Source organism: Malania oleifera, chromosome 5, assembly GCF_029873635.1.
Source record: "Malania oleifera isolate guangnan ecotype guangnan chromosome 5, ASM2987363v1, whole genome shotgun sequence".
NCBI lineage: Eukaryota > Viridiplantae > Streptophyta > Magnoliopsida > Santalales > Ximeniaceae > Malania > Malania oleifera.
Window position 1 is genome coordinate 69,973,568 of NC_080421.1, and position 15,783 is coordinate 69,989,350.

The following is a 15,783-nucleotide window of genomic DNA, read 5'->3' on the forward strand; positions in this document are numbered from 1 at the left end:
CAAAATCCAAGGAGCAATTTAGGAGCCATTTGGTATTACTATAAAAAATTATGAAAGTAAAAATCAGAAAAGAAAAAAAAAATAAGAAAAGTAGAAACTCAAAATAATAAGTGGTTTGGAAAATATTCCCAAAACTAAAAAAAAATTAAAAACCTAATCAAATGCATGTTCACTTTTGTCCTTGGATCAAATATGAATAAAAAAAAATATGATCAGAGAAATGAAAATGAAAAAGAATACTAAACAAGAAAATAAAAATTAATTATAATCATTTTACTCAATTATTATGCTTTTAAACTCACTTTTTAGGGATTCATGAATAACCAGCATATAAAAGTTGAAATTGGCGAAACATATTTTTTGAATGACTTCTATTATTTGTTTCCAAATTTTAGCAGATTTATGGATTTTTTATTTTAAAATTATTTAAGTTCACATGAAAATTTTATTTCAAGTTTTTAAATAAAAAATGGCATATATAATGACTTAATCAACACGAGTGAATTTTGGTACTATGGCTGAACATCCATTAAATCTGGTTTTCAGTTTTTGGTAGAACTGCAGAAACTGAAAACTTGCCATGACAAATGAACATCCGTTAAATCTGGTTTCAGTTTTTGGTAGAACAGGAGAAACTAGTATTGGCGACAAACAAATTGTTGCCATCTATTTTTTCACTGTATTGCAACAAAAACAGGAAACAGAAATGATACTAAACAACCACTTAAAAATTAACAATTACTTTTGTGTTAGCAAATTACATACTAATTGTATCCAATTACCACGTCTTTAAGTTAACAAACTTGCTTTGATTATGCTCTTATTTGGCTGTTTGGCAGCCAGGAATCAGGGAGAATAGACAAGAAAACATATACCTCTACTTCCAATTACCTGTTATTGGGCTAATTCCATCCCTACAATAGGAAACGATAAGCTACAAGAGACACGCAACAATATGCTGTACTCCAGTTACAAGCTTAAAGATATATTATTTTTTCAGCATCATCTAAATTCCATAAAAAAAAAGACATGTATTAAAAGCTCCACAAATATGCATGCAGAAAGAAGTCAATCAGCCAGATGGTATGATACCCAAGCATGATTAGTTGAAAATAGAAGATGCGGAAGAAGAGTAGGCCGGTGTTGGCACCATGGTTGCCAACAATGGCAGCAGCAGCACAGTGAGGATCAAATTTCCATTTTCAAAACACTAATACAAGAGTTCAAGTGTTTGCAAGGTCTTTTGTGATAGAATGGTATTCTTTGCTTCATTATGGTCTTTAGTGCCTGATGCTTTTGCAAGAGTTCTTTTTGACTTATTCACAAGAGTGACTAGGGCTGTAATTTCCTTTGTTATCTATACTATATCATTAGCTTTTTGCCTTAGTGGGTGGACTTCTTGTTCTTCCTTTTGTCTATTCTTCTTTACTCTTAATAAATTCTATCTTTTTTTATATTAAAAATTGTATATCAGGCTTCGAAACAAATTCAAAACTAATGTGCCTATTTTGGTACTAACAAACTGCCAAATGACAAGAAAGCAGGTCATTTACCTTGCAATTGAGCTTCAGAGACCTTAAGCAGTCTCTCATAGGCTCCTTTGCAGCATACTTGACGCACAACAAGCCCTGCAATTAAATAAGACGAAAAAATATCCAAATCAAACAAGTTATTTTATGCATCAATTTTTTATTGAAGACGTTCTCAAAAACTATGGAAAATAAAACCAAGCCTTCGGTTCCAGAACCATAGACATGGCAGGTTTTATATCTACAGGATCTCCCAGTGGCAATCCAAGCTTGTTTCTTCTCTCAGCCTGTGCAAATATGCATTTTTTGTGAAGTCATCTAGCAGTTTTAGGAAAGCATTAAAACTCAGAAACAGGACTATCAGACTTAATCCAATACAAAAGGATCATCTAGAGTTTAACATAGGAATCAATATCAAGGACTACTAATACAATAATACAAAAATAGTAATTTTTGTACTAATTTTAAATTCTGAATGCCGCAAGTGCTTTCTATACTGGGGAATTTTGAGCAAAGGTTTAGAACAAAAGAATTGAGGTGACCATTTCTTAGAAGTAATCCTACCAAGAAATTCTTATTTATTCGCCTTTGTTAATGGTTATTTTGGTCATTTAGCATTATTAGTATGTGCTAGTGTTATGATTGTAAGTGTGAGTTAGTAAGGGTATTATGGTCATTGACATGTACTTGATATTTATTATAAATAGAGGGAGGCCTATCGGTGTTATTAGGTCTTCCAATTCACCAAATGCTTCAACATGGTATCACAACTAGTTTACAGGAGGTCTTGGGCTCTAGTCTTGTTGCCTACCTCTAACCATTTGTTTCTTAAGAATTATCTTTCCCCTATAAGTTGTTTAGCTCTCCAAGTGCGGCTGCGCATGCAGAGGAGTATTAAGGCCTTATATACATTGTTGGCCCCAACTTAATAGCCTAAGTTTTTAGGTAACGTGGTAATCTAACTTGATATCAGAGTTGTTAGGCAGGGCTTTTGGGATCCAAGCCTATTGATACACCCATAATCCCAATAGTAAGTGCCAAACATGGGTGATTTGTTGCTTAACCCAATACATTATTAGAGACTTGTTGGAAAGTTGAATTGTATGAAGTCACTCGACTAGATATATCTATTGCAACAAATCTCGTGAATCAGTTTCTAATGTCTCTGAGAACAAGTCATTGAAATGCAATAGTTCACATTTTTGGGATATCTCAAAGGTGCATTCAAGAGAGGTCTTTTACATCAAGATCAGGGCAATACTCATATTCAGGTATATATCAAGTCAGATTTAGAACATCCACAACTGAGTCTTGTATCTTTGTTGGTGGTAATTTGTTTCTTGGGAGAGTAAGAAACATACTATGGTAGCCAAGCCAAGCATTAAGTCAAAGTATAGAGCCATGGCTCACGCTACATGTCAAGTTGTTTAGTTGAAGACATGTTGCAAGAATTGGGTTTTCCATGTTCTTAGTCTATAGAGTTGATGTGTGATAATCAAATTGCTATTCACATTGCCTTCATGGTAAGGTTGCTCCTTGGTGACCGATTGGTCATAATTTGAGTCGAAGGAAACAACCTCTCTATATAAAAGTCACATAAGGCTACAAACACTGTGACTAGGGCTGCAAACGAGCCGAGCCAATCTGTGGCGAGCTCAATCTCGGCTCGTTTATTTATAATTGAGTTTGAGCCAAGCTCAAGCCAGACTCGAGCTTAAACTTTTATGTTCGAGCTCGGTTTGTTTAACAAATAAATAACTTGTTTAACATATAAATAACTCGAGCTCGACTCAACTAAAGTTCATTCCACATATAAACAAGCCTAGCTCGAGCTCAAACTTAGCTCGACTGAAGCTCATTTCAAACTAATAAACAAATCAAGCCACTAATTAATTAAATTAATTGATAATTAATAAATATAATTTGAAAAAACATATTTTAAAGTAAAAAGTTTAAAATCAAATATTTAATATGATTAATATTGAGCTTGTTCACGAGCCTAATATCGAGCTAGTTCTCGAGCACATATCGAGTTAGTTCACGAGTTATGAATGAACTAGTAAACGAGCTAGTTCACGAGCTATTAAACGAGCCAGCTCACGAGCTTAACAAGCCAAGTATAGACCAGCTTAAGCTCAGCTCGTCTAGTTAACGAGCTCAAAATTTGAACTCGAGCTCGGCTTGTTTAACTTAATAAACGAGTTCGAGCAAGCCAATACCGAGTCGAGCACCAAGTAGCTCACAAGCAGCTCAACTCATTTGCAGCCCTAACTGTGACAACCCTCCCCTACCCTCGCAAAGTGGGGAGGCTTGTGGCCCAGCAACACCCCTATTCCTATTTCCTCCAAACCGATCTTCCATGAGGACAAAAAACACATTGAAGTTGATTGCCGCTTTGCTCGGAAGAAACTTGTGCACAAGCTCATTACATACAATCATGTGAAGTTTGATCTGCTACTGGATGCTGCTGTCAGTCAGAGCTGCTGTAATCCTCTTGCGAGGCATTCTCAATTCTCAGCAGTCTCCTGAACCAAATAAATAAACAAATAAATAACCTCTCAGCATTCTCACAAGATAGGCAAAGCTCTGATCAAGGGTTAGTGCTAGATTACAATCTGTGATCGACAAAAGCCAACTCTCAGAATGTGTTTGAACAGACTGGCAGAATCCATCAAACTGTTAATCAACCAAAATCAGTAATTCTGCTGCTTAGCTGGCTGGCTGCTATCGGTCAAAGCTGCAGTAATCCCCCTTCTTGAAGGTATTTTTTTTTGCCCTTTTTTAAAGGTTTTTTCCCAGAATTTTTCTCTCTCTCTCCTTTTTTCTTCTTCTCTTCCTCGTCTTTGGCTGGTCCACTGATCCCAATGGTGCTGCTGCAACACCCTCCGTTTTTTTTTTTTTTTTTTTTTTGTTTTTCCTTAGAAACTCAACTTCTGCTGCTTTAATTAAAAAAAAAAACTATTCTGATAGTATTTTCAATGCATTTATGTTATCATATTGAACATTCTGTTATTTTTGAATTCAAATATTAGATTATTAGGCTAATCTTTTTACAAAACAAGAATCCATTATATAGGGAATTTACACAATCTTAAAAAATGTTTGCCTCACCTTTGTGAGGTGTGTGCCTTAGCCTCGGACCTCCAGCCTAGGCGCCTCAGCTCCTTGCGCCTTTGACTACTATGGCAGGCATCGCCTTGTTGATTGGTATACGGTGAGTGGGAAGAGGGTGTGGAGTTTTACTTTAGAACCTAACCATCTTCAGTAAAACAACAACAACAATAATGAGCCTTAAAGTCCCACTATGTGGGGTCGGCTATATGAATCATTTTCCACAAATTCACTCGATTAAGTGCATTTTTTTCGACTAACCTAAAAGCTATGAAACTTTTCTTAACTACCTCATTCCAAGTTATTTTAGGTCTACCCTTTCGTCTTCTGATACCATTTACAATGACTAGGTCGCTCCTCATTGGTGCACAAGTTGGCCTAGGTTTTAAATGCCCAAACCATGTAAACTGACCCCCACTCTTATCTTTTTTTTGTAACTAGTGCTATGCCTATTTATTGTGAATATCATTCCTTGGTTTATCCTTTAATGTTATACCATTCATCCACTTTTTTTTTTTAACAGCAAAAAAAAAAAAATCATAAATAGATTAAGAATGTACAACTAGGGGAATATGAAATCTCCTTAATTAAGTCTGAAAAAATCCAGACAAAAAATACAGAAAAATCAAAAAACTAAAAAGTCCAATAAAATCAGTGCAAACTAACAAACATAATGCCAATCGCACTGAATATTAGAAAAGCTACCCCCTTAACTTTTTTGAGTCGGTTGTTTCTTAGTTGCCTGTCATTTTGATCCATAATGCATGGATGGTTTTATAGCCATCTTATAGAACTTTCCTTTTAATTTTAATGGTATTCTACAAGCGCACAACACGCCCAACAAACTCCTCCATTTTACCCAACCTGCTTTGACTCTATGTACTAAATCCTCTTTAATTTCTCCCTCTGCTTGCATAATAGATCTGAGATATCAAAATCTATTAGTGTTATTGATTCCTTGATTATCAAGTTTAATTTGGTCTTCAACTTTCCTCCTAAGTTGGCAGAAATTACATTTTATATATGCTATCTTATCTTTACTTATCCTAAAACCTCTAGACTCTAAAGTTGTTCTCCAAAGTCTAACTTCAATTCTACCCTACTCTTGCTTTTATCAATCAAAACAATACCATTTGCAAACAACATATACCATGGGTTCTCATTTTAGATATTCCTAGTAAGTTCATCAAACAAAAAAGCAAATAGAAAGGGCTTAAAGTAGATCCTTGAGGTACATCCATTGTGATTGGGAATTTTCTAAACTTTCCTCCTGCAATTCTAATGTTAGTCGATACTTCATCATACATACCCTTAATGACATTAGTATATCTATTGCATACTCCCTTCTTTTCTAAAACCCACCAAAGAACTTCCCTATGTACTCTATCATATGCTTTTTCTAAGTCCCTTTTTTTTCTTTGAACTTTTCCATTAATCATTTTAGTAGGTAAATATCTTCTATTGTCAATCTCTCAATCACAAAATCAAATTAATTCTCTAAGACCCTTGTTTCTATCCTTACTCTTTCTACAATTCTCTTCCCTACAGTTTCATTGTGTGACTCCTAAGTTTAATTCCACAATAATTATTACAATTTTGAACATCACTTTTGTTTTTGTAAATAGGTATTAATGTAATTTTCCTCCATTCCTCCGACATTTTCTTGGTTTTTATAGTAGTTTTGAATAGATTAGTTAATCATATACTTCCTTTATTCCCTAGACATTCCCAAACTTTAAGTGGGATGTTATTTGGTCCTATAGATTTCCCCCTTTTTCATCTTTTTTAAATCCATCTTAACTTCACTGACTCTTATTTTGCTTATAAATCTCATATTTTTGTCTTTCCATATTTGTCACTTCTAAGTTTAAGTTTTCCATTTGGTTTTCATTAAACAACTTATCAATGTCAACGGAACAGCAAACAGCAAAGCAAAAGATTTCTTTCCTTACTTCAGCCCACATTTATTTCCTTATATTTCAATTCATTATTTTGTACAGTTAGCATATATTTAGTTTACATGTATAGTATAGTTTACTTGTATAGGGCTAGAATCATGCTAGACCTTAATTCAGCCCACATTTATTTCCTTATATTTCAATTCATTATTTTGTACAGTTAGCATATATTTACTTTACATGTATAGGGCTTGACAGATTATAGTTTACTTGTCTAGGGCTAGAATCATGCTAGACCTTATTTACTTTCCATGTATAGCATTCTTGTAAAGTATATATATAATATATAGAGCTCAAGGCCAATTCATTTGGCCATTCACAAAATATTTGACATGGTATCAGAGCCAGCCGACAGCTAGGTCTTTTTTCCCTTCAATTTTTTTTTGTCTTCTCAGTTTCGTGGCTGTTGTGATTTTGTTTTCTCTTCTGGAATTTTTCTCTATTCTTCCGGTACTTTTTTCGCTGCGTGGCTGTCGGCACAGCAGGTTTCTGGGTCGCCATTTATTCCTCCAGTTTATATCCTTGTGATTCTCGGCAAGCAGGCAACAGTTTTCTGTTGCTGTTTGTGACTTTTGGCAAGCAGGCACAGCAGGTTTCTGGTTTGCCACTTATATCTCCAGTTTCCGTTGCTGTTTGACCTTCGGCAAGCAGGCAACAGCTTTCTGTTGCTGTTTCTGGTACTTATCTTCTCGGCACAACAGGTTTTTGGTTCAAGATTTAATTTTTAGTGCAGTTTTTTGGTCCAATATTTAATTTTTTAGTGCAGGGAGGTTGTTTTTGGTTTTTCTTTGTACCTGCGTCGTTTATTTTGGGCTTCTCGATTTTCTCCATTATTTAGCATGGACTCTGCACCTGTGTGTGCCAAGTTTAAGGGCAACAATTATTCTACGTGGGCTTTTCAATTTGAACTTTTCCTAAAGGGAAAAGATCTTTGGCGTCATATTGATGGCACGGATTGTGCACCCAATCTTGATAAATCCAAGGAGTCCGCAGCTTGTCCTTCATGGGCTGTGCTTGATGCTCGGATTATATCTTGGCTTCTTGGCTCAGTTGAGCCACATATTGTCCCCAACTTGTGACCTTATCGCACCGCTCAATCCATGTGGTATCTTCGCCACCTCTCTTTTATGTCTTCTTCTACCGAAACATTATCTTTTTCATCCTTTGTGCACTTTAGATTCGCGAAATATTTGCACTTTCTTTCTCTAGCTCTAGCTAATTTGTCTCTTTCCCCATCTTTTATATCTAATTTAGCATACATATTATCATAAAATCTATGTTTAGCTTCACTAATAACCTTTTTGCCTCTTTATACTTGCAAAGTTTTCTATATTTCTACACTTATGTCATGTTTTTTATACCAAATTAGTTTTATCTTTACTACTTTTGGGACATCTTCATTCCACCACCAACTTTCTTTGTTGTTTGAAACCCTTCCTTTGGATTCACCTAAAATCTCTTTTGCTATCTTTTTAATAGAGTTCACCATCTATTCCATAAAGTATTCGCATCTACTTTCACCCTTATTGTCCAATCACCCTTTTTGACCATTTTATTTTCAAATTTTACTATATTTTCTCCTTCAAACTCCATGACCAAATCCTTTTGCATTGATTTATGTTGCTCTTTTTCTTCCGTTTCTTTTGTATAAAATATCTAATACTAAGACTATGTTGTGAATTATCAAGTTTTCCCTTGGGACAATTTCACAATCCTTACAAGATAGACAATCTCTCCTCCTAGTTAAGAAAAGATTTAGTTAACTTTTATTTTGTCCACTCTTGAAGGATCTTAAGTGTTCTTCCCGTTTCTTAAAGCAGGTTTTCATCGTAACAAGATTGTATGACATGGTGAAGTCTAAAATCATGTCCCTAAACTCATTTTTATCTCCATATTCATGACCTCCATGTACCCTCTCATAACCTCTATTATCCGTTCCAATGTGTCCATTCAAATCAGCTCCTATGAATGTTTTTCTAGCCATTGGTATCTCTTATATAATACTATTCATATCTTCCCAAAATTGTCTTTTAAGGTTTTCTTTGAATCTTGGTTGGGGAGCATATGCACTAATGACATTTATTATCTCTTAGCCTACAACTATCTTGGTTTTAGTGATCCTATCCCCTTTTGTTTTAACATCTACCACATTACCTTTTAGGACTTTGTCTACAATGATTCCCACCCCATTTTTATGTTTTTCTTTTCCAACTTGCCAAAGTCTAAATCTTAATTTTCCAGTTTCTCTAGTTCTCTCCCCTAACCACTTAGCCTCTTCGAGGTATATCACATTAATTTTTCTCCTCATCATTGTATTAACTAACTCCAAGCTTTTTCCCATAGGCATCCCTATCTTCTAAGTAGCTAATCTAACCCTAATTTCTTGGACTACCATCTTGACCCTCTCTCATCTAGCATGGCCCGGCCTAGCACACCCTTCTCCAGCTACACTTGGGTGATATAAGTGCAACAAGTCGCTTGTAGTAGGGGTGTTCATGGGTCGGTTGGGGCCAAAATTCCAACCGTTCAGCTCTTGTCAATTTGGCAAAAAAAAGCCAACCCTAAGCAAACCCTGAGAATGTGGTTGGGGTCAGTTGGGTAGGGTTGGGCTGGCGATTTACCTTGTTTAAAGGCGAAGTAGGAAAAAAAAAAAAAAAACACGAAGGAATATATAGGAGAATTGTGCCAACCACAGTAACATATATTACATTGAAAACACTGCTTACACTATTGTCATTCATGTTAAATTAAATATATTAGATTAATAGACTTCTCATAAAATAAAAAAAAGACAATAGTATCAATGTAACAATATGATGTAATATTATAAGTACTATACAACTATTACTTTCGCATTGATAACACAATTTAACAAGTGATGTTGAAAGTGATCAAAGAAATATTATATCTGTATCTAACATGCATACTACTAACCACATTAAATCATAAAATGCAAAATATGGTCATTGTCGTCCAAAAGGATTAGAATGCCATATCCTTATAAATCACTACAATAGAAATAAAAATAAAAAGTATAGAAATTAAAACACTCCAAAATGTGCCAATCCCATAGTCCATACTATGCATCTTCATAGGTCCCAAGTAGTTATAGGCCCTTATTTATTTATTTATTTATTTATTTATTTATTTTACATACATGCATTAGAGGTGAATTTGGTTGGGTAAAGTGGGTTAGACATTTAACTTGCAAACTAACCCACACAATCAAGTTATGCAAAAATGGGAAACCAGCATTTGACCCATGAACCATTCCAAATAGATCTTTCAGGTTGGTCCAGTTTGTGTTGGGTGGGTTGGATAGGTTGTTGAACATCACTTAGCTCGTAGGGGATGCTCCAGTGAACATTTGGTAAGAATTCATATCATACAAATCTGACAAATTTTACGTTGGCTGTCAACTACCTAATGCAATCCTCCTTCATTTGGGCTTGGGACCGGCTGTGTGAAGAGGTATTTAGGACATTTAGAGCTACACAGGCAGAGTATAAGCATCTACCAAAAGAAGAATGATACAATTTAGTAAATAAATGTTGAGGTCCAGTCCTGAAATTACACATGAAGCTTATGCATATACCTCTGCTTTTTGGGGTGTAAAAGGACTAGTGCTTAAAACTGGAAAACATAGGTTTTCTATGTTCTAAAGTTGGAAATAATATTACTTATGAGTCACTGCAAATTTGTTTCACAAATATATATCATATTTCCCCTCCTGTTCGGTACAAGGTTGGTAATGGGGGTTGGGGCAGAATTTGTTTTGGGAAAGTCTTTGGGCTGTGGAGGTTGAGAGGCTCCCTTTGGCTTTAGTGTATCCCTATTCCTTTGGATTATCTACTCTTTCATAACACTCCAATTTCAAATTTGCTCTTAATTCAAGGGTGAGCAGTCATGGGCTTTCCACTTTGTGCAAAACTCAAATGCGAGAGTGAGAAATGATCTTATCCTTGTGTTGAATGTGCTTGATTATTTTCATAGTTATTTGGCGAGAGAGAACAAATTCAGCTTCTAGAATCTGGCAGTTGCAAGTCTTTTTTTATTTAGATGATTCATGCTCCTAATCCTAACCTTTCTTCTTACATTCTTCTTTTTGGAAAGCTAAAGTTGCCTAAAAAAGTTAGGCTTTTACTTGGAGTGTGATTCTATAATTTCAATAACAATAACTTGTTCAAAAGAGGAGGACAAATAAGGCACTATCACCAAATCTATGCGTCCTTTGTTTTAGGAGTGACGGGACTTGTTCACATTTGTTCAAGCATTTCCTTTCTCTTCGAATTTGTGGGATAGCTTGTTTGTACTTTAAAATTTGAGTTTGTCCCTCTTTAGCTAATTTTCGTGCTATTAATTTTATAGCTTTTTTTTTTTTTTTTGGGGGGGGGGGGGGGGGAATCGGGGGATGGGGGAGGAGAGGAAAGCTTGGTGGTGTGCAAATTCCTGCTATTAATTCTTTTTGTTCCTTTTTTCTTCATTTTTGGTTGGTTAAATAGCGGCTGAAATGTTACTTAACACCATTATGTTAATGGCTTTTTGGGTCTCCGATACCAATGCACATGACTAAATAGGTAGGAAGAAAAATCACACCCATAGCGGCCATTACATACTGTTACTGTACGTAACTGCTACAAGACTATTATGGAAATATATATATATATATATTTAAATTTTTCTTCTCATTTTTCTTTTTTTTGCCTTCCATAAATTATTCTTAATAAGCTATGAAGAGCAGGGGGGAGATTATAATGAGTATAACAACTTAATGACAAAATATTTTTTTAATGTTCACAAGAGATGAATTAATCAACAATTTCATATAAATATTATTTTTGTAAAAAAAAAAATATTTATTTTAATAATATTAGTATTTTGATTTTCTTTTCTATATTTTTCAACTTTTCAACCTTCTTTTCCTTTTCTAGTATTTTCTTGTTCAAATTGTCAGTAATTTATCTACTTAATAATAAATTTTATGATTATATATTATAGTTTTAAAGCTTATGTTATAGTTGCATATAACTTGTTAATCTAAATTTATTAGATTTTTTATACTTCAACAAATAAAATAATAGAACTTGTTTAGTTTATTGTGTTATTTATGTGTCTTATGTGCATGATGGATTAGTGGAGTGCGTGATGAATTTTGCTTAATTAATTGATTTGTCAAACACGTGTAAATGAAAATTTGAAAAGTATATAAATTATTTTTCCGTCAATAGTGGTTTAAACAAATGTAAAATGTGTTAGTGTTGACCTTACTAACAATGTTAATAAGTTGAATTAAAGGATCCAAAATACACTAATACTCTTTTCAACAAGACATAAGAGCTTTAACATGCAAATATACCAATATACATAAGATTTGTGTGCTTGAAAAAAATTCACAGTTGTTGCACCCACATCCCATTATGTAACATTTGCTACTCCCGCTTCCCCCTATTTAAACCATACCTCATACCTGTATTTGTTTTCTTTCCTTTTCTTGTCCTGTTTTCTTTCTAACAAATTTCTTCATTATTAACAAAACTAAAACAAACTATTGTAGTCCCACATTTGTCATGGCCTATAGCACAGTCAGGAAGTATCACTTTCCTGTCTAGGTGTTTTGACAGCCTTGGTTTAATGTTCTCCATTCAGAAATCTGATGTACATTTTCAGTCTTTATTTTTTATTTTTTTTTACAATTTTTTTAAGGTTCATTTATATTCTGAAACAATAAAGTAGGTATAAGTAACATCATTATCTAATGTTAAGAACTCCGCCTATGATGCACCTAATGTAATAATTCCTTCCACACACAGCTACACCCAAGCGAGGGCAAAAAAGGAGGGTGCATTAGGTGACCAACAACAAATGTAGAACTAGTTGGATCTCTATGATATGAATCCTCACTGATTATTCACTTCGTCCTCCCCTATGAGCAATGCATTGTACTCATACTACTTGAGTGTAGCAAAAATGGGCAAGGGTGGGCTAGGTTGTCATCCCGAAGCAACACGCTGCATCAGAACTAGGTACAGTGTCAAATAGGGAAGGATTCCTCCATCATTTTGGACATAGGCAGGTAAAGAAGTTGGTTTAGGAGACCACGACTAGATTAGCAACTTCGAACATAGTGACTGTTACTTGTAAAAACTTGGAGATGGTTGATGCAATTATTAAAAGACAAATAAACATATTTTTCCTTCAAGAAACTAAGTGGATCGAGAAAAAATCTAGGGAAATTGAAAAATCAAGATTTAAATTTTGATACATTAGGAAAGGAAAACATAAGAATGGAGCAGGAATCATTGTAGACAAAGGCCTAAAAGATAGTGTTGTAGATGTTAAAGGAGTAGGAGATAGAATCATAAAAATCAAGATGGTCTTAGACTCTTTAAGAAAGAGATAATAAATGTCATTAGCTCTTATGCTCCTCAAACGGGCTAAGTGGAAAACCTGAAACGACAATTTTGGGAAGATATTGATAATATTATATAAGGGACTAAGAAAATATGTATAGGAGTAGACTTGATCAGTCACACTAGAAAGGACACCAAAAGTTATGAAAGGATGCATAGAGCATATGGATATTGAGATAAAAATGGGTCCAATGTATGAACATAGACTTGATCACATTTGATCTACAAGCTCTCAGAAGGGAGAAAAACACTTAATAACCTTCAAGAGTAGACAAAATAAAAGCCAACACTTTTTCTTAATTATGAGGGTAGAAATGAAAGGGTAACATAAATCTATGTAAGAAAAATTGGGGGTGGAACCTGAAAGAAAAAAGGTAACAAAGTTTAAAGATAAAATTATCAAAGATGGTGATCGACAATAGGAGATAAAAAACACACAAGAACTCCTTGGAGTAGGATAGCTAGTTCTATTAAAAAGATAGCATAAAGATTTTAGGTAAATCTAGAGGAAGATTCTTGACTATAAGTATATGGTTGGTTCAAGATGTCCAAAAAGCTACGAAGACAAAATGAATGTGGTTCAAGACATGGCCAAAAAATAGAAATATGGAAAACTTTGAAAAGTATAAAGAGGTAAGAAAAGATGCAAAAAAAAAAACCACAGTTAGTGAAGCCAAACATAGAATAAACTACACGGGCAAAAGGACATTTAAACTTGCCAGAACAAGAGAAAGAAAGAGAAAAGACTTGGCTATCAATCTAATGTATAGAAATTGAGGATGACAAAGTTTTTTTCGTTAAAGAGAACATAAAAGAAAGATGGAAAAGTTACTTTAATAAGCTATTTAATGAAATCCAAGTAGAAGACTTAAACTCACAATTGACAATTGAGGAAAAGGCAAAAAACTGTATATTTATCTGCAAAATTAGAGTTAATGAAGTTAAAAGTGCTTTATAAAAAGATGAACAATGGAGAATCTATAGGACCAAATGACATCCCAATCGGTTTGGAAATGCCTAAGTGATAATTGAATTATTTCATTAACTAATCTATATAACACAATTATAAGACTAATAAAATGTTCGAAGAATGGAGGAAAAACACTTTAATGCTGACATACAGAAATAAAATATATATTCAAACTTGTAATAACAATCACAAAACTAATTTATAAGTCATACAATGAATACTTGAGAAAGAGTAACTAAACAAAGATTAAGGTTAGAAATGAAGAAATCAGTTTGGTTTCAATATTTTATGCATAGGAGATCAACTATAAAAGCTATATATCTATAAGAAGATTAATGGAAAAGTTTAAGGAAAAGAAGAGGGACATGCACATGGCTTTCATTGATCTAGAGAAAGCTATAATGAGGTACATAGGAAAGTTGTATGATGCGTTTTAAAAAATGGAGTATGTAGTAACTACCATGAGGACTACAAGCGCAGAGTCTGCGGAATCCCAAATCACAGTATGTGTACATCAAGTGTCTTCTTTGAGTCTATCTTGTTGTATTAGTGATGGATGAACTTACTAGGAGTATCCAAAGTAAGGTTCTATGGTGTGTGTTTTTTGGGTATGATATTGACTTGATTGATGAAACTAGAGGTGGAGCAGAATTTATGTTAGAATTACAGAGAAAATATTTAGAATCTAAAAGTTTTTAAGTAGAAATAAGATAGAATATATGAAATGTAATTTTAGTCACAGCTAAAGGAATATTGGAGAATTAAACTAGACGGTCAAGAAATAAATCTAGTACTTTTTTGACAGATCTATTATGCAAGGTGAAGGAGAAATTGATGAAGATGCAATATATAAAGTTAAAGCAAGTTGGTGAAAATGGAGAAGTGCTTCAGGTATGCTGCGTGATTGTAAAATACCCTTAAAATTAAATGAAAGATTTGTAGCATGGCTATAACACCACCTATGTTATATGAATCAAAATGTTGGGCAACTAAGAAACAATGTATGTAAAAAGTAGAAGTTGACAAAATGAGAATGCTGAAGCAGATAAGTGGTACATAAATCTGAAAGATAAATTAAGGAATGAACATGTTTGCAGTAAGTTAGGAAGAGCACCTGTAGATAAGAGAGGGCCAACTATAATAATGCACTTGAGAAGGACTAAGCTAGTTAATGTCAGTGATAGAAAGGGTTAGGGTTAAACCTAGAATAACTTGGAATGAGATAGCCGATGAAGATTTAACAGCATTTGCCAAAAGATATTGCCCAAGACCAAGTGCATTGGCAGAAAAGGATTCATGCCTAGTCAGACTTAAGGCTTGGTTGTTGTTGTATATTATTATTATTTTGATAATAGGAGGAGAATTTACAGGAGGGAGAATGAGACATCTCCCAGAAAGAGCCTGGAACAATCCAGAGAAAAACAACTAAAAAATTCCCCAAAAAAAAGGTTGTTGTATTATCTACTGCTAACAAAAAAGAATTGCTTCTTACACCGCATGGGGTTGAAGTTGAACTTTAAGCTAAGTTACTAAAGATAAAGACTATGTTGAAACTCAGCACAAGGTAGTCCAAGGATAAGGGAGAGTTGTGGATTGAGCCATCAACTTGAATATCTTGCGTTTGATTCCTCACAAGATCAAACTTGTATTTAAGTGGACTCTCATGGAAGGACAGTTGCTACACCATGCATCCTAGAGTTAACCAATCAAATTACAGTCAAACCCCTCTATTTCAAAAAATAAAATAAAATAAAATAAAAAACTGATTATTCAGAATGCAATTGATTAACAGTCATACAAAATGA

General features: G+C 34.1%; 1 protein-coding gene across 4 annotated transcripts in view; it reads right to left on the bottom strand.

Moving 5' to 3' along the window:
* Positions 1-15,783, bottom strand: part of LOC131155227 (uncharacterized) — a 65,209-nt gene that overhangs the window by 6,497 nt on the left and 42,929 nt on the right. For 2 of the 4 annotated variants that reach the window (XM_058108215.1, XM_058108217.1), the window contains 2 exons: positions 1,748-1,816; positions 1,554-1,628 (listed from right to left, as the gene is read on the bottom strand). In XM_058108215.1, the coding sequence (XP_057964198.1) occupies positions 1,554-1,628; positions 1,748-1,816 (144 nt within the window). The remainder of the gene's footprint in view (positions 1-1,553; positions 1,629-1,747; positions 1,817-15,783) is intronic. The other 2 variants (XM_058108216.1, XM_058108218.1) reach the window with 2 other exon arrangements.